Genomic DNA, 23,360 nt, shown 5'->3' with positions numbered 1-23,360 from the left:
CAGTATTTTTGCCTGAAGAATCTAATGGACAAAGGAGCCTGGCAGGCTACAGTCCATAGTGTCACAAAGAGTCAGACACAACTGAAGCAACTTAGCATGCACTGACTTTTAGAATCATGATAACATTTCACATACTCCCTCAAAATAAGCATCATCCAAAATGTGGGAGCAAATCAGAATGAAATACAAAAAGTAACATATGACCTTAACTATATTAGAAATGAATAACATGACCACACTGAATAGGTCTAGACAAAACAGTACCAATCTAAATAATTCTGGGAAACGTTATTTTGACCTCATATGTAAGGCTAAAAATAAAGGAACTGAACATAAACTCTGTTCTCCAGTTCGTAGACTTCCTTTTCACAGAGGCCTGGGTTAGTTCCTCTAAAAATACTTCACATGTATTCTAGGATTGAGCAAATAAACAAACATTGTAAATAATGTAAAAAAAAAGGAGAAGGACTGGAGGTTTGAAATGGGCTATAAGATATAGAATAGAGAATGGTGTGAATGGCATTCAACAGCAGAGGCCGGTGACTTACTCAAAAATCCACAAACCCCTGCTCTGGAAACTTTATAGTGTCAATAATTCAAAAGCATACTAGATGACAGGAGGAGAAAGCTGTTCCACAGAAACTAGGACTGAGGGAAGAGGTTATATATTTTTCTTTTCTTGGGGCCTGATCTGTTATCACTGTACTGGCTGGACATCTAAAAGTTGCCTCTCCTTGATATACCCTTCTATGAAGACAGCAGGAACTCGGCTAAAGATTACTACTGCTGCTAAGTCGCTTCAGTTGTGTCTGACTCTGTGCAACCCCATAGACTGCAGCCCACCAGGCTCCCCCCGTCCCTGGGATTCTCCAGGCAAGAACACTGGAGTGGGGTGCCATTGCCTTCTCCAAAGAGTACTACAACTGCTGTTTTTTGAGGGTGGTTACAAAGTGAGGACACCCCTAAAGAGCTCGAGCTTGAGAGAAACAGGAAGTGACATAGACAAAAGGTAGTGTCATCATGTAGTACTCTGAGGGTGGGAGCAGCTATTCTTCTTGCAGGCAGCATAGTTTTGATCTTTGTCCAAACAACTGTGTCACTGACAAATAATTGTGTCCCAGGAAAATCAACTCACAATCAATTTGCTGTTTCACTTGGGCCATGATAATGACGACCCCAGTTTGTTACTCTGCCTGCCTCCTATCCTTTCTTCTACAAAATCAAGTGATAATGGGTTAAGTTTTAGAGTGATTTCTCTTTTAGGAATCCCACTTAGGGCATTTGAAAATGGCCCCTTCCCATATAAAGCCTAGTGTCACTTGATTGGTAATTCTGACTGTTCTTCCAGGGATACATTGTAGCGGGAATCTCTTTATTATAAAAGTCTTTCCTAGGAACCTGATGATATTCAGAGGACAAGAAGAAAAAGCAGAAAAAGTGTACAAAGTCCTGCCCAAACAAGGGAAATGACATATTATTATTAATTTGAAGCAAAAGAAAAGATTATTTATTTCTTTTTTACACAAGTTCCCTCTTCATACATGTCAAAATGGGAAACTAGTCTTGCTTTTATTCAGGATGACTGAGTATTCAGAGGATGACCTGGATTCTTTTGTGATAATGAGCCCTTGCTCAGGTCAGAAGGGAATCCTGACCTTATATGGCACTGTCTTTGGCATCAAGTCTATACATCCTCAGCATATGGTTTATGCACATCTTCAAAATCAGGTTAATCTTGTGTAATCCGTGAAGATGAACAAGAGGGACTCTTAAGCATTTCACAATTTCAGAGCAGAACAGGATTTCCTCAGTTCCTATGCCTTATATATGGCCATTTCCCAAGTATGTTCAAGTTGACTGTGGTTGACAGTGATTCCAAATGCGGGAATAATAAGTTACCAAGATCCCAAAGATGTTAACAGATTCCATGCTCTGGTTAATAGGTGGTGGTGGTGGTTTAGTCACTAAGTCATGTCCGACTCTTGAGACTCCATGGACTAAAAGCCTGCCAAGCTCCTCTGTCCATGAGATTCTCGAGGGAAGAATATTGGATTGGGTTGCCATTTCCTTCTCCAGTGGTCAACAGGTACACCAAGGATATAACATGAAAGTGGTACTTAAGAAGTTAGAGATATGGACAGAAAAAAACCATTGTGCAAATCTTCCTGAATTTGTAGGAAACACTTAAAAATTTTAACCACTAGAGAGACTGGCATCTCTTGGGAGAGGTGAACATGATGCTGCTCATATGACTGCTGGCCAAAGTTTTGGGAATTACCAGGGCCATGCATTTATTTCTGTGGTATCTGCACTGCCAAGAATGCAACCTTGATGACTCTTTCTTTCAAAAAGATACACCAAAATTCACAGCTTTCACAGCTCATGAGGTTGGCCATCATTTGGGAATGAAGCATGACCATGCGGTCTGTAAATTCCATAGCCAGAATCTCTATACGGCCCATGAATTTATTATTATAGATATGAGCTTCAGCAATTGCAGCTTCCCTATTTCCACACATTGTTGCACAGAAAGGGCTGCCTATTTAATAAATCTGAGGTCCAAAGCTCCTTTTGAAAGCTGTACTGTGGGAAAAAGACAGTAGATAAGGGTGAAGAATGTGACTATGGCAGTGGTCTTCAAAAGAATCACTGTTGTCTGCCCTCATGCCGGCTGAAGAAGGGTTCAGATTTTGCATTTGGATCTTGCTGCAAAAACCACAAATCTCTAAAGACAACCACACCCTGCCACATCAGTGTGGATGAGCGTGACCTCCCAGAATACTGTGATGGCACCCCAAGTAGTGCCACACAGACACCTACAAGCAAAATGCACCCCTTGGAAGGAACAAGGTTATTGTTGCCAAGGCCAGGGTTGAAGCCTAGAGAATCTCTTTGTTAAAATCTTTGAAAGGAGTACAAAGGTTGCCCAGAAAAGTTGCTAATGTGAATGAATACCAAGGGAGACAGGTTTTGGAACTGTGGCAGTGAAGTCTTCAGCCAGAGCAACGCCAAAGATGTAAAATGTGGACGGTCCCTATGTGAAAATATCCAAAGACTCTCATGCATTGAAAAAACCTCAAACACTTACCCATTTCCCCATGAAGAACACATGGTGGTGCAGTACAGAGATTTTTGAAGCCACAGACAGGGCTAATGAGGGGAAGGTGAAGGATGATACAACATGTGGTCCAAGAAAGATCTGTATCAATCAAAGCTGCAAAGATATCACTGTATCCCACTAGGACTGCAACCTAGAGAAGTATCAGAGTCACGGGAGGGGTGTTCACAGAAATTTTAAGAACTGCCACTGTATCTATGTCTATGCTCCTCCTACATGTGAATTCAAGGGCGAGAGGGGCAGTCTGAATAGTGGCCCTCCTACTCTTAGTATAATGAAGAGCTGATAATCCTAATCTTGCCTAATCTTTTATTATTTTTCATTCCCACTATCTTTTTGCTTGCCTACATCTATAAACTATCCAAGACCAGTGTCAATGCAAAAAATTCATCAGAGAAGATAAACAAACCTGACAGACATTTGATAATTATCTTCTTTTTGGAAATAAAGTCAAATATGAAGTGATACTGATAGGACTTTTTAAGAAAGGGGCTCCTTACCTCAAGTATCCCTCAAGGCCTATGGAAAGAATTCTTGTTTCCATCTGTCTTTCTATATGCTGAATTCTTACTAGTTTTTAAATTAAAATAAGTGAAGGCAGCTCTCTAGGTGAGATATCTTTCTCATTCTGTGCCACCCAAAAATCTGTGCTACACACCTTGAGAGGTCTCAAGATATCTTGATAGAATGAGGTCAGGTTACCATCCTTAGAAAGGCTGAAGCTCATGGCCTAAAACCTAAAGAGCTATTATTGAGTTCCCTAACATTTCTATTGGTTGGATGGCATCACCAACTCAATGGACATGAGTTTGACCAAACTCCTGAAGACAGTAAAGGACAGGGAAGCCTGGCGTGCTGCAGTTCATGGGATCACAAAAAGTCAGATATGACTTAGCAACTGAACAGCATTTCTATTGAAAATTCCTTTGGGAAGATCTCTGGTACTTACTTTTCAGAGTATATTGTCTTCAGCTCAGTTAAGTCACTTAGTCGTGTCCGACTCTTTGTGACCCCATGGGCTGCAGCACACCAGGCTTCCCTGTCCATCACCAACTCCCGGAGCTTACTCAAACTCATGTCCATCGAGTCGGTGATGCCATCCAACCATCTCATCCTCTGTCGTCCCCTTCTCCTCCTGCCTTCAATCTTTCCCAGCATCAGGGTCTTTTCTAATGAGTCAGTTCTTTGCATCAAGTGGCCGAAGTATTGGAGTTTCAGCTTCAACATCAGTCCTTCCAATGAATATTCAGGACTGATTTCTAATATATTATCTAATATATTTCTAATATATTGTATACTATTTTATCTCCCATTATAATCTATTCTGTCAATTTTCTCTAATCTTAACGATTTTACCTTGCACAGGCCAAGGAAATATATTAGGTGAAAAGTATCTGATTTAATAAACACTCCAGATGTTTTAGTTGATTATCATTCTAGTTTTTGTCCATTTGACTTTCCCCTTTGTTTAGGCATCACAGCATCTGATGCCCTGGCCCTGGTTTGGCTTTGCTCATGACTTAACTAGAGAGACCAAACATCATTTGTTACATGACTCAAGAGGAAGAAACATTAAACATCCCTACCCATGAATAAGCCTCTTCAGTGTGGGAGTCTTTTCTTTCCCAAAGGTTCAATTCTACTTGTTAGTCATTCATTCACCTGTTTATTCATTTATTCAATAAACATATATTTAGCACTTCCAGTCAGATTGAACCATGTAAAATAGATACATTAGACCATTTTAACCTACAAAAATGGCAAGTTCATAATGTTCAATCTAATTCTACATCTAAGCACTATGAAACCTACAACCTAGGATTTCTGCTTATAAATGAGAGTTGAGAAGTTTTTGATTCAGCTTTAGTCCTGATTTCTCTTAAATCTTATTATCCACTGTATCTTCAAAAGACTGGCCTTAACTTTCTAGAAGGGAATGGTTTCTATTGTTAAGACCTAGAACAGCATGGAATATATACGAGACTAGGATGTTGAGTGTCTGAGGATCTACCTATCACTTTTTTGACACCTTCTGTCCTTTCTTCTTCTGAATTTCCAAAACTCTGTTCAAAGGAGGTCAAACCAGGACTTTCTCTGTTCAACAGAAGGAAGAGCAATGTAAATATCTGAGAAAGTTGTTACATGCCACACTGCTTCCCCTACAACCACACAGTAGAGGGCCTGGAAATACTTTGTATAAATAATAACTAATAATAACTTGAAATTTATTTTTTTCCAGAAGAGACTCCACAAATCTAGTATCTATTCAAGTAATATGAGTGTATCTCTTAGGTGGAAAGTAGCTTCATCTCCCTGAACAGTGACTTAATCTGTGAATCTAAGAATAATGGATAGATTCCACCCACTTCAACTAGAGTAGCTACCAATCATGGTACTATATTCTCTTTCACTTCTATAGCTTAAGGTATGGGTAGAAAAGACTTAAGATGTTGACTGCAAACACTCTGCCCAAACCATTAGTGCAGAATAATTCCAGTTCTGGATGTTCTAGTTTTATAGTTTCAAAGAATGGTAGAGGTGCTAGTAGCAAAAGCAAGAGTTGACTCCAACGGATCTAGGCCCCTGCAATAGAATCTTTTCTGTGAGCATAATAATGGTGTCTGGGTGTCTGCATCACGCCGAGCCTCTTGCTTTAGTTGGTAGAACTTGTACTGTGTCCAGCCATATACTCCACAGTTCAGCAGACCCTGAGATGATGTTGTTAGAGCCTGGAGGAGATGAAGGGGTGATGGAGCCCATCCTTCAGGTTTTCAGAGATTTGGGGAGGAGTTCCATTCCTCTTATTTATAAATCATTGTTATATTCACTTCAAAAATCAAGATTTGGTGTTGTTTTTAAAAACCATTTTTCATCTCTTCCTGAACTCACTTTTCACTGTTCTTTCACTGTTCACTTTTCTTTCACTGAACTCACTGTTCTTTGTCATGAGAGTTAGTCATATTTCTTACCTTATACATACAGACAATGAAGTGGTTTCAATATCCCACCTTATTGCCCCATTTCCTGGGTTAGGCTTGAGGAAACTGCCAAGCAGCATAGTCTGAGAGCCCCCAAAAACCTACTTAAATCTGACAAGGAGGGAAAGAATCATTCTTTTCTTTGTTTCTTTCTCTCTGTTCACCTAGAATAGCTAATTTATCTATTCATTTCACTCTGGATGAGAGACAATCATGTCACTATCAGTGTTTCATAAGAACACTACCTGGAAGAGCTTGTCTTTTGTTACCCATCCCTTAAAAAAACATATCAATAAAATGAAATTGGTTAGAGACACACAAGCTCTGAAATGCATGGCAGCACTTTCATAAACATATCCACCTCATCAATGAGGAAATTTTCACATTTTTTAGAACTGAATGCAAATAATATGTTTTTCTCTTGCAATGTAGAAAGAAATACCCTAAGCAGGGAGCGGGGAATGTGCTTACTGAATTTTGGCAGTGTAAGAGAACAGGATAAGAAAGTGTAAAAACAGACATGCTGGATGTTTTTTTGAAGATGTTACCTGGAGAACATAGAGGGCCATATGAAGTCTGGTGTCCTGTAGTTTTGTCAGCTTTATGATCATCAGAATGACCACTGTGAAAACACGAAGCACAGATCTTGTTGCCAATTCTGGGTATCTGAGCATACGTTTTTTCGGTATAAACACTTAAGCACTGTGAGAATTACAGGCATAATGAAGACTAGCAGTGAGATAAACCAGTTATATAAACCACTGGCTTCAGGTCTCCTCCAACAGCAGGTCTCCACTGCTATCCCTCAGCGATTAAACTTTGCAGATTATTAAGAATAGTAATGGAAGCAAGACATACTATAGGAAGGACATAAGTTACAATTTTTAACTTATGTTTATCAAGCCTTTTCATAAACTTTATCCAATCTGATCCTCACATTATAACTCTGTGTAGTAGGAATGGCAGGTCTTAATATCTCTGAGTTCTGTCATGACATTTCCTCTCATATTATTTCATGTCTGCTGCTGCTGCTGCTAAGTCGCTTCAGTCGTGTCCGACTCTGCGCGACCCCATAGACGGCAGCCCACCAGGCTCCGCCGTCCCTGAGATTCTTCAGGCAAGAACACTGGAGTGGGTTGCCATTTCCTTCTCCTATTTCATGTCTAATTATCTCAATTTCTAAAAACATAAGAAGGAAAAGAAGTTAAGGAGGTTGAGAAAAACTGGAAATATGGGTGGGACCAAAGTAAATTTTATATGCTGGATAGGACATACTTCTTGGTGAAACTACTTTGCTTGATTACAGTCTAACAATTACCCTTTTCACTGCCCAGATCTTTCAGTTAAGATACCCACCTGGGCTCCAGCAGCAAAAGAAGGCCACTGGGTAGAAACGTACTCGCTGCTCCATGATATGAATCACTGCCCACTGTTCACTCCCCAGAAAGCCAGTCGATTTCAGAAACTTCTTGTAAAGTGTCTGGGCTTGAATGAGTAAGACCTAAACATGGGTTAGAGCAGTGAGTAGTCTGCCTAATGCTTACTAAAATTTCCCTGTCTAGCCTGTCATTTTGGAGAGAGCCTTCTCTTAGGATCTGACAGCAGGAAAGACCATCCTCTTTATTGTCTTTACTATCTGAGATCAGGTTTTTCTTTTTTTTTTTTTTTGACAGAAAATTCTCCAGAGTGATCTTTTGCTTGGCCAGGGAAATGGGACAAATATTAGTCAAACCTGTGGTTATCATGTTCAATATGTAAAATTTACATCAACCCTAAAGCTTTTATTTTTCTCAATGAGATTACTTGCAATATGCATGGGAAATTAAAACTCAGATATAACCAGATTCTCTTGTAAAACACTTTCTTAGAGGTTGTGTTAGTGTTCTAGCTTAATACCTTTTAAATAAATACTTTAGCACTTGCCAGAGCTTAATATTCTCAGCTCCCCCAAAAAAAAGTTTTAGGAAGTTTCTTACTATCTTTAGATGGAAAACAGATTGTTTTTCCCTTCCAACTGGGAACAATTTGAATACGCTTTAGTTAAGGAAATAAATATAAATCAGTTAAATATCTTTTCTGTGGGGGAGTAAGTTAGGTAATAAACCTGAGCTTCCCAGGTGGCTCTGTGGTAAAGAATCTGCCCGCCAATGCAGGAGACGTGGGTTCTATCCCTGGGTTGGGAAGATCTCCCTGGAGAAGGAAATGGCAACCCACTCCAGTATTCTTGCCTGGGAAATCCCATGGACAAAGGAGCCTGGGTGGGGCTACAGTCCATAGAATTGCAAAAGAGTTGGACACAACTTCAGTGACTAAAACAAGTAAAACAATAACAACAAAAAAATGTGACCAAATCTGAAACTTTTTTCAAATAATCCAGATCTTCCTGGTGGCTCAGACGGTAAAGTATCTGCCTTCAATGTGGGAGACCCGGATTCGATTCCTGGGTCAGGAAGATCCCCTGGAGAAAGAAATGGCAATCCACTCCAGCACTCTTGCCTGGAAAATCCCATGACGGAGGAGCCTGATAGGCTACAGTCCATGGGGTTGCAAAGAAGTCGGACATGACTGAGCGACTTTACTTTCACTTTTCACTAAGTTAATAACCCAATTCCTTAAGTTTAGTCATGCATTTTCCTTTATCCACAGACACAGGAATCAAAAGGAGGCCGAAACTTGACTTGAGATTATTTATGTCTAGTAGAAATCAGTTCACTATCTGCTGATTAAAAAAGAATCAGAATGCCAGTTCTGAATGCCCACTGAAGTCTGGGTTATTCTGAAGGAGCAAACAGGAATCCCCAGGGTCTCATGTTTTGGGACACCTGTCTCTCTTGTCAATCAGTTCTAAGTGAAAACCATCAAGGCCATTTTAACATAAAGTAGTCACTGTGCTTTCTTTACCAAGTCACTGATTTGATCAAAGCTACCTCCATAACTTACTTTTGAATTATCAAAGAAAATACTCCACAAGTGCATTTCATTCACACATGCTAGGTATGCTAGCAAAATGAAAAAATTTGTGGGATAAAGTTGGTCTACAAACATAATTTATAATCCCTGAACTAGCATGTAAAGAGGAGAAAACGATATTGAAAAGTAGATTTGGCAAATAAAAAGTCGTATTTCCTTGCTTACTGATTTTGTCCTAGGCAGTTATATATAAATAACATATTGTCCCACAGATGATTATTTGTCCATCATTCTGATGATATCAAAGGAATATTTAGTAACTGTATAACCACTCTGTACTTTAAACTCAGTTAGATATAGGATAAGTGCAAATTTATATTCAATAAAGAACCGAGAAAAGAAAACTCTAATTATTTGAAAAATAAAAGAACATGTTCTGTGCTCCAGAAAATCATACTATATAAAGAATATACTTGACACATACTAGTTTTCTGGTCTGGTCCTTCATGAGGATCCACAGGAACGCATACTAGTTCTAGAGTGAGCATAATTCTCACCTAATGAATACAGGCTCTTTTCCCCACTTATCATTTGACCTTGGGAAGTACAAAAAACTGAGGAAGTAATTAAATTATCAATATGTACCAGTCACTTTCTTGTTTCTAGGACTATAAGAAGTGCCTCTGTACCACATCTTTCCCAGGCAGGCCCAGAAATTTTGCACCACCTCACCCCACCCCATCCCGCTTTCCATAAAGACAGATAGGGAGGTACAGTACCACAATGGTGAAGAAGCTGAGTACAAAGCTGGCCAGGAAAATGATGAGCCCATAAAAATAAAGTGTGCTACAGACTGATGTGTTGGCAGAAGGCAGGAGCTCAGCCATGGCTGGTGGTGGTGAGTACATCAGGATACACCTAGGAAGAGAATCAATGGTCAGGAGTGTTGCTACAGGTTTAAGACCAGAGAGATAGCCATTTGGTGCAACAAAAGTTAATGAGTATGTAATTTTACTTACGGAGAAGGCAATGGCAACCCACTCCAGTACTTTTGCCTGGAAAAATCCCATGGACGGAGGAGCCTGGTAGGCTGCAGTCCATGGGGTCGCTAAGAGTCGGACACGACTGAGTGACTTCACTTTCACTTTCCCTTTCATGCACTGGAGCAGGAAATGGCAACCCACTCCAGTGTTCTTGCCTGGAGAATCCCAGGGACAGGGGAGCCTGGTGGGCTTCCGTCTGTGGGGTCGCACAGAGTCGGACACGATTGAAGTGACTTAGCAGCAGCAATTTTACTTATCATCTAGCTAAGCCTTGTCAATAATATCTTGTTCCTTCTACTGAAACATTCTCATTTAGTCACTTTATGTCATATTTCTACTTAATGTATTTTTAGCCTTGACTATAGCCCTTATCCATAGCCCATGTAAAATACAAGCACCTTGGCCAGCATGGATGTACAAAGTGTTCTTCCATCGTTATTTATAGAAAAGAATAGGTGTAGTCTGCCATGAAAACGATAGGTTTGTTCTTACTTACCTGTGGCTCTGGCTGAAGTTGCGGAAACATTCACTGACATTGCCCAAACAGAATACAGGTACCATCAACAGTAGAGGTATCAGACTGGGAGGAAAAAAAATTATCACCCTAATATTCAGACTTTTTTATGCCTTTTTACCTGTGCAAAATATTCTCCTATCCTTCTCCCAATACCATTCCCCTACCCACTCTTCATGAAAACCTACACATTTAATTTCTTCAAGAAAAATACTTCAAAAACTTTAAGTATACTTTCATTTCAAGTTCCTGGTGAAATGAAGCAGGAAATGCATTTTATATCTAGGTTAATAAAATCTAACAGACTTTCACAGAGAGTCTCTGGGAACTGTGAGCTTCCCAGGTGGCAAAGTAGTAAAGACATAAGAGATGTGAGTTCAGTTTCTGGGTTGGGAGGGTTCCCTGAGCAGAAAATGGCAACCCACTCCAGTATTCTTGCTTGGAAAATTCTATGGACAGAGGAACTTGGCAGGCTACAGTCCATGGTATTGCAGAGTCGGACATGACTGAGTAACTAAGCATGCACTCTGGGAGTTGCATGATCAGATTAAAAAACCAAGTGGGTCAAAATGAAATGAAAAATCTATCAAGGACCTATGTGATCTGTCCATTCCCTAAGAAATTTTCCAAAACACAGCCTTAAGCAAACAGTTATTTATCCAGCTTAATATATGCAGATTCCTATAACTGGAAAAGATCCAGGAGTAAAAGATTACAATGTCTAAAATCAACTCAATGTGACCATCACTTTAGGTGAGATACAGATCCTTTCTGAGTTTAGTAAAAGAGTCTCATCCAATGTTATAAAGGTGAATAAGTTCTTGAAAATCATCTATTACAGCTTTCATGATATATGAAAAGGAATTAGAAGTCAAAAGACTTAAAGGAAAAATATTCACTCCAGGTCACATACAGTTAACGGCAGAACTGGGGCTAAAACCCAATCTGTAACTTCAAATTGCTTGCCTATTTTACCTGGGAAAATGAAACCAGTGATTACACATTTGTTGCTTCCTACTCAATAAAGCTATGTGAGGACCAAGGAGTGACAGAATGAATGGAAATAAGAGCTCTGTCCTTTTAACTGTTCCCACCTGGACCCAAGAATAATGAGTCTACACCATGCTAGGAAGGAAAAAAAATCTTACCTGGACAAAATGATGGCTATTTGACCAATTCGGCAGGTATAATCTATAACCTATGAAAATAATAAATGTGAGTAATGTCTTAGGATATTGCCAATCATATTATAATACCAAGTCATCACTTACTATTTGATAGTACAAAAATTCCCAATAGCAGGTTTGCTTCAGTTAAGCAATATTTGATAAAAAAGTAAATGAAATGAATAGTTCCTTAGCACTGAAGATAAAGAGAATTTATCTGTATTATTGTATATTAAAAAATACACCAGTAGCCACAAAGAGGGCCTGCAGAGAGTAGCTTAATATAAGATTTGGATACCACAACAAATTTTCTTAAGAAGAAAGGCAAATATGAAATCACACAGTAAATCTTCATCTTCTAATAACTGCTCAATCCTCTCCTCTTTTAGATCAAGGGAGGTGTAAACTGTTCAGACCTTATAGGTGGAGTAAAAGTCTATGTATAAGATGACCAGCAGAACCATTAACAGCCCAGGGTTAGTATAAGAATCAAAAAAGGCACCTTGAATATAAGACCTATCTAGAAGATAGGAACCCATATTCCCTGCATCGGAAGGTGGATTTTTAACCACTGGACCATGAGGGAAGTCCCCCTGCACTTCATGTTTATGATGAAAAATTGAGGCCCAAGAAAGGAAGATGATGTGCCCAAGGTCATACAGGAGACAAATGACAGAAATAGGTTTAGAGGACAGATCTCCTAATTTACTTCCAAATGCTCTTTTCACAATGCTATAATATCACTTATTCATTCAACAAACATTTGCTGCATTTCATCATGTGCATGACAGGATACCACTTTCATTTGTTCTAAAACTGTAGGCTTTGGAAAAAATATGCTGGGAGGCTTTCTAGATTCACTTATTCCATGGTGCTCTTGAACAAAAATTCTCCTTCAAAAAACCATGACAGAATGGATAAGGCATAAATAAGATGACTAGAATACTGAGTAAGATAAAATACACACAAAGACAGTTAAAGAAATGAACATTGTTAACAACATAAAAATGTATTCTGCTAAATCACCTAGTGATTTACTTAAAGAATCAAAAATAAGGAAGTAAGAGTACTATACAATGGAATACTATTTAGCAATAGAAAGGAATGAATTACTTATATACAATGAATGAACTTCAAAAGTATTATGCCAAATAAAATAAACCAGACACCAAAATATTTTGTATGATATATAAAATATCTATATGAAATGTCCAGAAAATGAAAATCTATAGAGACAGAAAGTGTATTAGTGGTTGCCTATGGCAGGGTGAGCCAAACATAGAGACTGAACAACAAGGGCAGGACAGGGTATGGAAAACAAATTAACAGTAAATGTGCATGAAGGATTTTACTGAGTGAAGAAAATATTTTGAAACTGATTTATGATAATTTTACAACCTGGTAAGTTTACTTTTAAAACCACTGAATTGTACACATGAAATAGGTGAATTATATATCTAAGATATGTATACACAGAAAAGGATCCAGGTATACTGACTTATTTACCAAGTGTTCTCTTCTCTTTCTGCAATGCTAGACAATGTCCACAACTCTTTTGTGACTCAAAGAAGGAACAAGTTGCTTCCTGGATCTTGTTTTCTAATTACCATGCATTTATTCCTCTGCCCTTCTGCAAACCAATATGTGTTACACACACATACCAACAAAACACGTCAGAGCACAACACTCTGCCTTTCCAATACCCATAACCCAAATCCCACGTTAGCTAGCTGGGCATTTTCCTACCTGCTCACCAAGGTTGTCTTCTTTAACAACAATGATGGATTGGCATAGAACCAAGAAGGATTTCCCTTACTGAAAGGAACCAGGCAGGAATGGTAATACTGTAAATAATGTTTCCTATAATCAAATCCTGTTGGTGGTGGTGGTGGTGGCAGCAGGGGTGGTGATGGTGGCAAAAGAGTAGAGAAATCATGTCAACAGTGTGGAAACTCCATGAGTTTTCTCTTTTATTAGCTCCCATGAATTCACCTAGTCAGTGCTAAGTGCTAAACTATTTGTCAAAGACATGTGGATTTGTTTTAGCATACTGTTCTTAACTATCTGCTCTGAAGAAAACTTACCAGTGAAAATGTCCTCTGTGCACTCTGGCTAGGTTTCATCCTCAGTTCTTTGTACAGATACCAGATATAATTGATGGTGTAGAAAAATGAGGAGATGTACAATACCTAGGTGAAAATCAAAACAACTGATCATACCTGTCCCACTATGGCTTCTTTCAATTTATTTCATTATTTCCTACTGTAAGAATCCTACCTACTGGTCTATTAGTAACTTAGCATCTAGTACCTCTATTATGCAAAACTGGGCCAAGTCTGAGAATTCAACCCAGGCCTACCTAAAATATGTCCCAGCATCCTTATTTTATCCTTTTGACTGTTGAGAGGAACCACATTATCCACCTCCTCTCAGTCAACTGTTCAATTTTTATGAGGATATCATAGAATCTTTTTCTATTTCATTTTTTAATTGAAAAGGACATCAGAAGGGTACAAACAAACTTTTTTACAAAACAGAAGTAAAATCACAGATGTAGAAAATAAACTTAAGTTTACCAGGGGATAAGGGGTGGGGGAGGGATAAATTGTGAGATTGGGATTGACATATACAGACTCCTATATAAAAAGTACTTAACTAGTAAGGACCTACTGTATAGCACAGGGAACTCTACTCAATACTCTGTAATGGCCTATATGGGAAAAGAATCTAAAAAAACAGTGGATATTTGTTTATGTATAACAGATTCACTTTGCTGTATACCTGAAACTAACACAATATTGTAAATCAACTATACTCCAATAAAAATTTTAAAAATAAAGAAAAGGACATAAGAATTTCCATTTCTAATAATGAAAGCCTAGGCTATCCGAACCAAACTTTCTATTCAAAAGAACTAAACATGAATATTTTTTTAATCTTTAAAAACATCAAAGAGCTGACAAGATTGCAACAAGCCAGCAAGACAAAAATCCAAGAGAAGGAACTTTTGCTTCCATCTTTGATGAAATAAAAGGAATAGAATTTGCACCTCAGCCTTAAAAAACTAAAACCTGGACAAAATACATGAAAACACCCTGTTTTCAAACATCGGATAACAATCAGTACAGAACAGTAATCCCTAAAAAAATAAAAATAAACAAGTTGAACCCAGCTAACCAGCTGGGCAAGGTGAGTGTGGTGAAGGGGAATCCAAAAGAAATAAGCTGTCTGTGAGTTCAGAGAGATTTCAGTGTTCATGGAGGCCAAGGCAGCTAAAATATGTGAAACAAATTATGAGAGAAGAGGCAGATACATAGAGACCTAGCGCTCTGGAGGTTTGCAGAGGTACCTTCGAGTTTTTGGTTAAGTATTAATCTATACACATGGGAGAGAAAACCATGAAGAACAGAGAAAGAAGCACTAGAAAGGAGTATGTAGAACAATCTTCAAAAAAAGAATCCCTAAAGGAATAGTTTGTGTCTCCATAAGCCAGTGTGGAAAGACTTCCTAATCCATAGGCTGAATGGCAGTATTGTAGAATAATAATGTAAAATCATAAGAGTACTGCCCTACTAATCAAACCAAATTAGCTGTACATTAAATACTGCCCTGCTGCTGCTGCTGCTAAGTCGCTTCAGTCGTGTCCGACTCTGTGCGACCCCATAGATAGCAGCCCACCAGGCTCCCCTGTCCCTGGGATTCTCCAGGCAAGAACATTGGAGTGGGTTGCCATTTCCTTCTCCGATGCATGAAAGTGAAAAGTGAAAGTGAAGTCGCTCAGTCCTGTCCCACTCTTGGCGACCCCATGGACTGCGGCCCACCAGGCTCCTTATTGCCTTAACTAAGCTTAAAAGCAAGCCTTCAAAAAAAACAAAGGATCAAACAAATGCAGAGTTAACTACATTGAAGACAAAACTCCTGAATTTAAAGGGGATTTATATGTATATATAAAACCTAATACTCAACAATATAAAATCTATAATATCTGGTGTGTATTAAAATATTTTAAGTCATGTAGATAGGCAGGAAATTATGGCCCATAATCAAGAGAAAAATTAATCAATAGCAATGAACCCAGAAACAGCATAGATTATAAAAATTAGGGGAAAAAAGTTAAAGGAACTATTGTAAATATACTCAGTATGTCCAAGAAGGTAGAGGAAAGCATTAGCACAACACTGAGAAATGAAAGGTATAAAAAAGATCCAAGTTGAAAGTCTAGAGATGAAAAATATATGGAATTTAAAACATGGAAAATTAGAAACTGCAAAAAATTAGTAAACTTGAAGACACAGAAATGGAAACTAAAATGAGACACCTAGAGATAAAAGATTTTGAAAAAAAAGGAACAAAACTTCAGTAAGTTATGTAACAATACAAGCAGGCTAATAATCCCTAATATGGAATTGGAATTCCAGCAGGAGTACAGAGGAAGGGAGGAAAAAAAATATATTTGAGGGAATAATAACCAAAAATTTTCCAAATTTGATGAAAATACAAACCACCATGTCCAAGAAACTTAATAAAACCAAACATAAGAAACATGAAGAAACCATATCAAGGTACAACATAATCATGAAATTAGATGTCAAAATCCTCAACAAAATATTAGCAAACCAAATTAAACAATACATAAAAAGGAACATACACCATGATCAAGTGGAATTTATCCCAGAATGCAAGAATGGTTCAATACCCACAAATCAGTCAATGTGGTATACCATATTAACAAACAGGAAAATGAAAATCATGATGATCGCAATAGATGCAGAAAAAGCTTCTGACAAAATTCAATATCCATTTATGAAAAAAACTCTCCACAAATTGGGTATAGAGGGAACATACCTCAATATAATAAAGGTCATGGATGACAAAACCACAGCTAATATCATACTCAACAGTGAAAAGTGGTCCTCGAAGATCAGGAATAAGACAAGGGTGCCCATTTTCACCACTTCTATTCAACAGTAATAGAAGTCTTAGCTACAGCAATCAGACAAAAAAAAGAAAGGCTTCCAAGTTAGAAGAGAAGAAGTAAAATGGTCACTATCTGTAGATGACATGATACTACACATACAGAAACTTAAAATCTCTACCAAAAAACGACTAGAGCTCATCAGTGAATTCAGTGAAGTTGCAAGACACAAGACTGATATACAAAAATCTGTTGCTTTTCTATACATTAATAAAGAACTATCAGAAAGAGAAAGCAAAAAAACCAATTCCATTTAAAACAGCATAAAAAAATAAACTTAACTAAAGAAGTGAAAGATATATTCTGAAAACTATAGACAAAGGAAATTTTAAATGATACAAAGAAATGGAAAGATACACCGTGTTTACGGATTGGAAGAATTAATATTGTTAAAATGTCCATAGTATCCAAAGCAATCTACAGACTCAAGGTAACAATCTCTATCAAAATACCTAGGAGAACTAGAACAAATAATCCTAAAATTTATATGGAACCACAGAAGACCCAGAATAGCCAAAGAAAGCTTGAGAAAAAAGAACAAAGCTAGAAGTATCACATTCCCTGACTTCAGACTGCAGTACAAAGGTAAGTCATCAAAACAGTATGGTATTGGCATAAAAACAGGCACATAGATCAATGGAACAAAATAATGAGCCCAGAAATTAACCACACACTTTTGGTCAATTAATCTATCAAAAGAGGCAAAAATAAACAATGTCAAAAGATACTCATCAATAAGTGTTGCTGGGAAAACTGGACAGCTATGTGTAAAAGGATGAAATTCAAACATTTTATCACACCATATAGTGCTTCCCGTGGTGGCTCAGCAGTAAAGAATCAGCCTGCCATGCAGCAGATGCAGGTTTGATCCCTGAGTCAGGAAGATCTGTGCAAAAGGAAATGGCAACCCACTCCAGTATTTCTGCCTCAGCAATCCCATGGACAGAGAGCCTAGTGTGCTACAGTCCAAGGGATCGCAAAAAATTGGACATGACTTAGCAACCAAACAACAACTATTATGATCACACCATATACAAAAATAAACTAAAAATGGATCAAAGACCTAAATGTAGGACAGGAAACCATAAAACTCTTAGAAGAAAACATAGGCAGAATACTATGACACAGAAACATTTTTTAGGATGTCTCCTTATGCAAAGGAAACAAAAGCAAAATAAACAAATGAGATCTTATTAAACTTAAAAGCTTTTGCCCAGCAAAGCAAACCATTGAGAAAAAGAAAAGACAAACTACAGAACAGGAGAAAATATTTGCAAATGATATATCCAATATGGAGCTAATATATGAATATCTCATACAACTCAATATCAAGAAGCCAAAAAACCAAATTTTTAAATGGGCAGAAGAACTGAATAGACATTTTTCCAAAGAAGACATACAGATAGCCAACAGGCACACACAAAAATGTTCAATGTTGCTAATTATCAGGATAATACAAATAAAAACCACAATGAGATATTATCTCACATCTGTCAGAATGGATATCACCAAAATGACCACCAATAACAAATGTTGGTGAGGATGTGGGGAAAAGGAGAACCTTAGAACAGCTGGGAATGTAAACTGGTTCAGCCACTATGGAAAACAGTATGGAGGTTCCTGAAAAAAATATAATTACCGTATGATCCAGCAATTCTACTCCTGAGCATATATAGCCAAAGAAAAAGAAAACAGTAATTTGAAACGACAGTTTCAAACTCCAATATTCATAGCAGCATTATTTATATAACCAAGATATGGAAGAAACTGTCCATCAACAAATGAACAGATACAAAATATGTGTATATAAATAAATAAATAAACACACACACACACACACACTAGAATATTACTCAGCCATAAGAAAGAATGAAAATTTGCCATTTACAACAACATAGATGGAACGGGAAAGTATAATGTTTAGTGAAATAATCAGAGAAAGAGAACTACTATATGTTACTACCTATATGTGGAATCTAAAAAATAAAACGAATTAATAAATATAACAAAACAGAAACAAACTCACAGATATACCTAATAAACAACTGGTTGTGCTAAGTTGCTTCAGTCCTGTGTGACTCTTTGGGACCCTATGGATTATAACCACTTGTTTATATTCTTGCCTGAAATATTAACAAGTGGTTACCAGTGGAAAAAAACAGATGAGGGAGGGGCAAAAAAATGGGTAAGTGATGAACAAGTACAAGCTACTATGTATAAAATAAACAATATACAAAGATATATTATACAGCACAAAGAATATAGCCAATATTTTATAACTTTAAACAGAGTATAATCTATTAAAAAGTGAATCACTATGTAGTACATCTGAAACTAATAAAATATTATGCATCAATTATATCTTAATTAAAAAAAAAGAAATTCTGACACATGCTACAACATGGATACACCTTGAAGACATTAAGCTCGGTGAAACAAGCTAACACAAAAGGTCAAATACTGTATTACTCTACTGATATGAGGTACCCAGAGCTTCCCAGGTGGTGCTAGTGGTAAAGAACCTGCATACCAATGCAGGAGACAAAAGAGACCTGGGTTCAATCCCTGCATTGGGAAGATCCCCTAGAAGAGGGCATGGCAACCCACTCCAGTATTCTTGCCTGGAGAATCTCCATGGACAGAGGAGCCTTGTGGGCTATCGTCCACAGGGTCACAAAGAGTTGGACATGAAGAGTCAGACAAGAAGCAACTTAGTTTGATATTTGGCAAAACTAATGCAATTAGTAAAGTTTAAAAATAAAATAAAATTTAAAAAAAAAAAAAGGAAAAAAAAAAAAAAAGAAGCAACTTAGTACACACATGAGGTACCCAGAGTAGTCAAATTCATAGGTGGTTACCAGAGGCTGGAAGGTTCAAGAAATGGAGAGGTATTATTTAAAGGATACAGAATTTCAGTCTGGGATAATAAAAATATCTGGAGGTGAACAGTGGTAACAGTTGCACAACAATGTGGATGTATGCTGCTGAACTGTATACTTAAAAGTTGCTAAAATACTAAAGTTTGTTATGTATTTTTACCAAAACCTAAAATTTTTTAACAGTTAAATGGAAAACTCTATGTTAAATGTGTTTTACCACAATTTCAAAAACTACAACTAATTCATTAAATAAATAAGCTACTGTGTTTAAGCCCTCTATAGCCCATCCCTACCACTGATTGCAAACAAAAACTATCTGGTAAAAATATAAAAATCAACTACTTGAGGACTGTGAAAAGTAAACAAAAGCAAGTGGATTACAGAAGAGAGTCAAATGTGAAGAAGTGAACTGCACAGAAATAAGTTTCCCAAACTTTTTCTCACAGTTTTGCCTCAAAGGTGTGCCCGGATCATGCTGCTGCTCAATGTAGGCACCTAACACTCTAGTAGAAACCCATCCTTTAGGCTACAGAAACCAGAGAAGGGCTCCCATCAGGCAGGAAGGTATGGAAAAGTATGGGGCGAATCCCAGAAATGATAAGAGTCAGAAATGAGGATGCTCTGATTCTGTGTGTGATTCCATAGAAGTCTCAGCCTAATCCCTACACCATGCATGAGCTTGGCAGTCCCAAAACAGCATAGCCACGGCTTAGAGAAATAGACTGAGATCTGAACCACTGCCTAAAGATTATGAGATGGTAATTACATTCTATATATAAAGAAAAGAAAAATGTCACTGACTCTCATGGGAGAGTATAATCATCAAACGTCAGCTCAGGAATGAGCCAGATGTTGGAAACATCCAACCGGTATTTTTATTTTTATTTTTTTGCTGTCTGTAGCAGAGTTTTATTAAAGTGTAAAGGGATAGAGAAAGCTTCTGACACAAACATCAGAAGGGGACATAAACAGTGCCCCCTCGTTAGTTTTTAGCAAAGCATTACATACTGATTACCAAGCATTTTGAGATAGTTGTTAGTTTTTGGCAAAGCTTTCTATACTGGTTAGCAAGCATTTTGAGATAGAATTGGCACAAAGAGAGTCATCTCTGGCCATAAAACAATTGACATGAATCTTGAAGACAGGCAGATTTCCAAGCAAATACAGAGGTTCATTAATATAGCTTATTAAGAAAAACATTTTCATGAGTAAGACGTATTGGTTTGCTGAGCCATTAGAAGCTCAAGGCTTGAGAAAAACGAGTTCAGGAGGAACCAAGTGTTGTCATGGAGCCTCCTTTAATCCTGTGTAAAAGAAAGAAAGTCAAGTCACTCAGTCGTGTCCAACTCTTTGTGACCCCACGGACTGTAGGCTACCAGGTTCCTCCATCCATGGGATTTTCCAGGCAAGAACACTGGAATGGGTTTCCATTTCCTTCTCCCCAAGCAGTATTTTTAAAAGCAACTATTTACAATGCATTTAAGGGGGAAAAAAAATAATGCTCAAAATTCTCCAAGCCAGGCTTCAGCAATACATGAACCGTGAACTTCCAGATGTTCAAGCTGGTTTTAGAAAAGGCAGAGGAACCAGAGATCAAATTGCCAACATCCGCTGGATCATGGAAAAAGCAAGAGAGTTCCAGAAAAACATCTATTTCTGCTTTATTGACTATGCCAAAGCCTTTGACTGTGTGGACCACAATAAACTGTGGAAAATTCTGAAAGAGATGGGAATACCAGACCACCTGACCTGCCTCTTGAGAACCTATATGCAAGTCAGGAAGCAACAGTTAGAACTGTACATGGAACAACAGACTGGTTCCAAATAGGAAAAGGAGTACGTCAAGGCTGTATATTGTCACCCCGCTTATTTAACTTATATGCAGAATACATCATGAGAAACGCTAGGCTGGAAGAAGCACAAGCTGGAATCAAGATTGCCAGGAGAAATATCAATAACCTCAGATATGCAGATGACACCACCCTTATGGCAGAAAGTGAAGAGGAACTAAAAAGCCTCTTGATGAAAGTGAAAGAGGAGAGTGAAAAAGCTGGCTTAAAGCTCAACATTCAGAAAACGAAGATCATGGCATCTGGTCCCATCAGTTCATGGGAAACAGATGGGGAAACAGTGGAAACAGTGTCAGACTTTATTTTTTTGGGCTCCAAAATCACTGCAGATGGTGACTGCAGCCATGAAATTAAAAGACGCTTACTCCTTGGAAGAAAAGTTATGACCAACCTAGATAGCATATTCAAAAGCAGAGACATTACTTTGCCAACAAAGGTCTGTCTAGTCCAGGCTATGGTTTTTCTAGTGGTCATGTATGGATGTGAGAGTTGGACTATGAAGAAGGCTGAGTGCCGAAGAATTGATGCTTTTGAACTGTGGTGTTGGAGAAGACTCTTGGGAGTCCCTTGGACTGTAAGGAGATCCAACCAGTCCATCCTAAAGGAGATCAGCCCTGGGATTTCTTCGGAAGGAATGATGCTAAAGCTGAAACTCCAGTACTTTGGCCACCTCATGCGAAGAGTTGACTCATTGGAAAAGACTCCGATGCTGGGAGGGATTGGGGGCAGGAGGAGAAGGCGAAGACAGAGGATGAGATGGCTGGATGGCATCACTGACTCAATGGATGTGAGTTTGAGTGAACTCCGAGAGTTGGTGATGGACAGGGAGGCCTGGCGTGCTGCGATTCATGGGGTCGCAAAGAGTCGGACACGACTGAGCAACTGAACTGAACTGAAGCGAAAAAACACTTGAAATAATTTTAGGGGTGAAAGAAATAGGAATGTTTATTAACTTGATTGCGGTGATGATTTCATACATATATTAAAAATGTACACTTTAAATATATGTAGTTTTTGAATACATAGCTCAATAAAGTTCAAAAAATAAAGTAACATTAATCACATCTGTGCCAAACACAAAGTAATTGTTATTAGCGACAGTTTTATAGATTTAGGAGACTGAATTTGGAAAGATGGAAGTATTTGCCTAAGGTCACAAAGTTAATCAGGTCCAGGATTTCAGTGCAGATTTTTTTCTTCTAGAAAGATAATGCTCAAAAGCCTTCAAGCTAGGCTTCAACAGTACATGAACTGAGAACTTTCAGATGTACAAGCTGGATTTAGAAAAGGCAGAGGAGCCAAAGATCAAGTTGCCAATATCCACTGGATCACAGAAAAAGCAAGAGAATTCCAGAAAAACTTCTCCTTCATGGACTACAGTAAAGCCTTTGACTGTGTGGGTCACAACAAACTATGGAAAATTCTTAAAGAGAATTTTACCAGATCACCATTCCTGCCTTCTGAGAAACTGGTATATAGGTCAAGAAACAACAGTTAGAACCGGATGTGGAACAATGGACTGGTTCAAAATTAAGAAAGGAGTACATCAAAGACTGTATATTGTCACCCTGCTTATTTAACTCATATGCAGAGTACCTCATATGAAATGCCAGGCTGGATAAAACACAAGCTAGAATTAAGATTGCCAGGAGAAATATTAGTAACCACAGAAAAACAGATGACACCACCCTTATGGCAGAAAGTGAAGAGGAACTAAAGAATCTCTTGGTGAAGGTGGAAGAGGAAAGTGAAAAAGCTGGCTTAAAACTCAACATTCAAAAAACTAAGATATGGCATCTGATCCCATCACTTCATGGCAAATAGATGGGGAAAAAAATAGCAACAGTGACAGACTTTATTTTCTTGTGCTCCAAAATCACTGTGGACTGTGACTGCTGTCATGAAATTAAAAGACACTTGCTCCTTA

The 23,360-nt window shown here is 38.0% G+C and overlaps 1 protein-coding gene across 27 annotated transcripts in view; it reads right to left on the bottom strand.

The window, feature by feature from the left end:
* TMEM116 (transmembrane protein 116) overlaps window positions 1-23,360 on the bottom strand; it is a 120,058-nt gene that overhangs the window by 77,593 nt on the left and 19,105 nt on the right. For 4 of the 27 annotated variants that reach the window (XM_086348212.1, XM_086348218.1, XM_086348206.1 and 1 more), the window contains 7 exons: window positions 13,814-13,918; window positions 11,712-11,761; window positions 10,546-10,629; window positions 9,786-9,924; window positions 7,453-7,597; window positions 6,645-6,718; window positions 4,765-5,212 (listed from right to left, as the gene is read on the bottom strand). In XM_086348212.1, the coding sequence (XP_086204338.1) occupies window positions 5,186-5,212; window positions 6,645-6,718; window positions 7,453-7,597; window positions 9,786-9,924; window positions 10,546-10,629; window positions 11,712-11,761; window positions 13,814-13,918 (624 nt within the window). In that variant the 3' untranslated portion in view covers window positions 4,765-5,185. Of the gene's footprint in view, window positions 1-1,480; window positions 2,584-4,764; window positions 5,848-6,403; window positions 6,719-7,452; window positions 7,598-9,785; window positions 9,925-10,545; window positions 10,630-11,711; window positions 11,762-13,813; window positions 13,919-23,360 lie in introns of those variants that run through there. The other 23 variants (XM_086348200.1, XM_086348209.1, XM_086348199.1 and 20 more) reach the window with 9 other exon arrangements.

The sequence above is a fragment of the Bos grunniens genome, chromosome 17, assembly GCF_055505025.1.
Source record: "Bos grunniens cultivar Pamir isolate PY7600 chromosome 17, Bosgru_T2T1.0, whole genome shotgun sequence".
NCBI lineage: Eukaryota > Metazoa > Chordata > Mammalia > Artiodactyla > Bovidae > Bos > Bos grunniens.
This window is presented reverse-complemented; position numbering and strand designations above follow the sequence as displayed.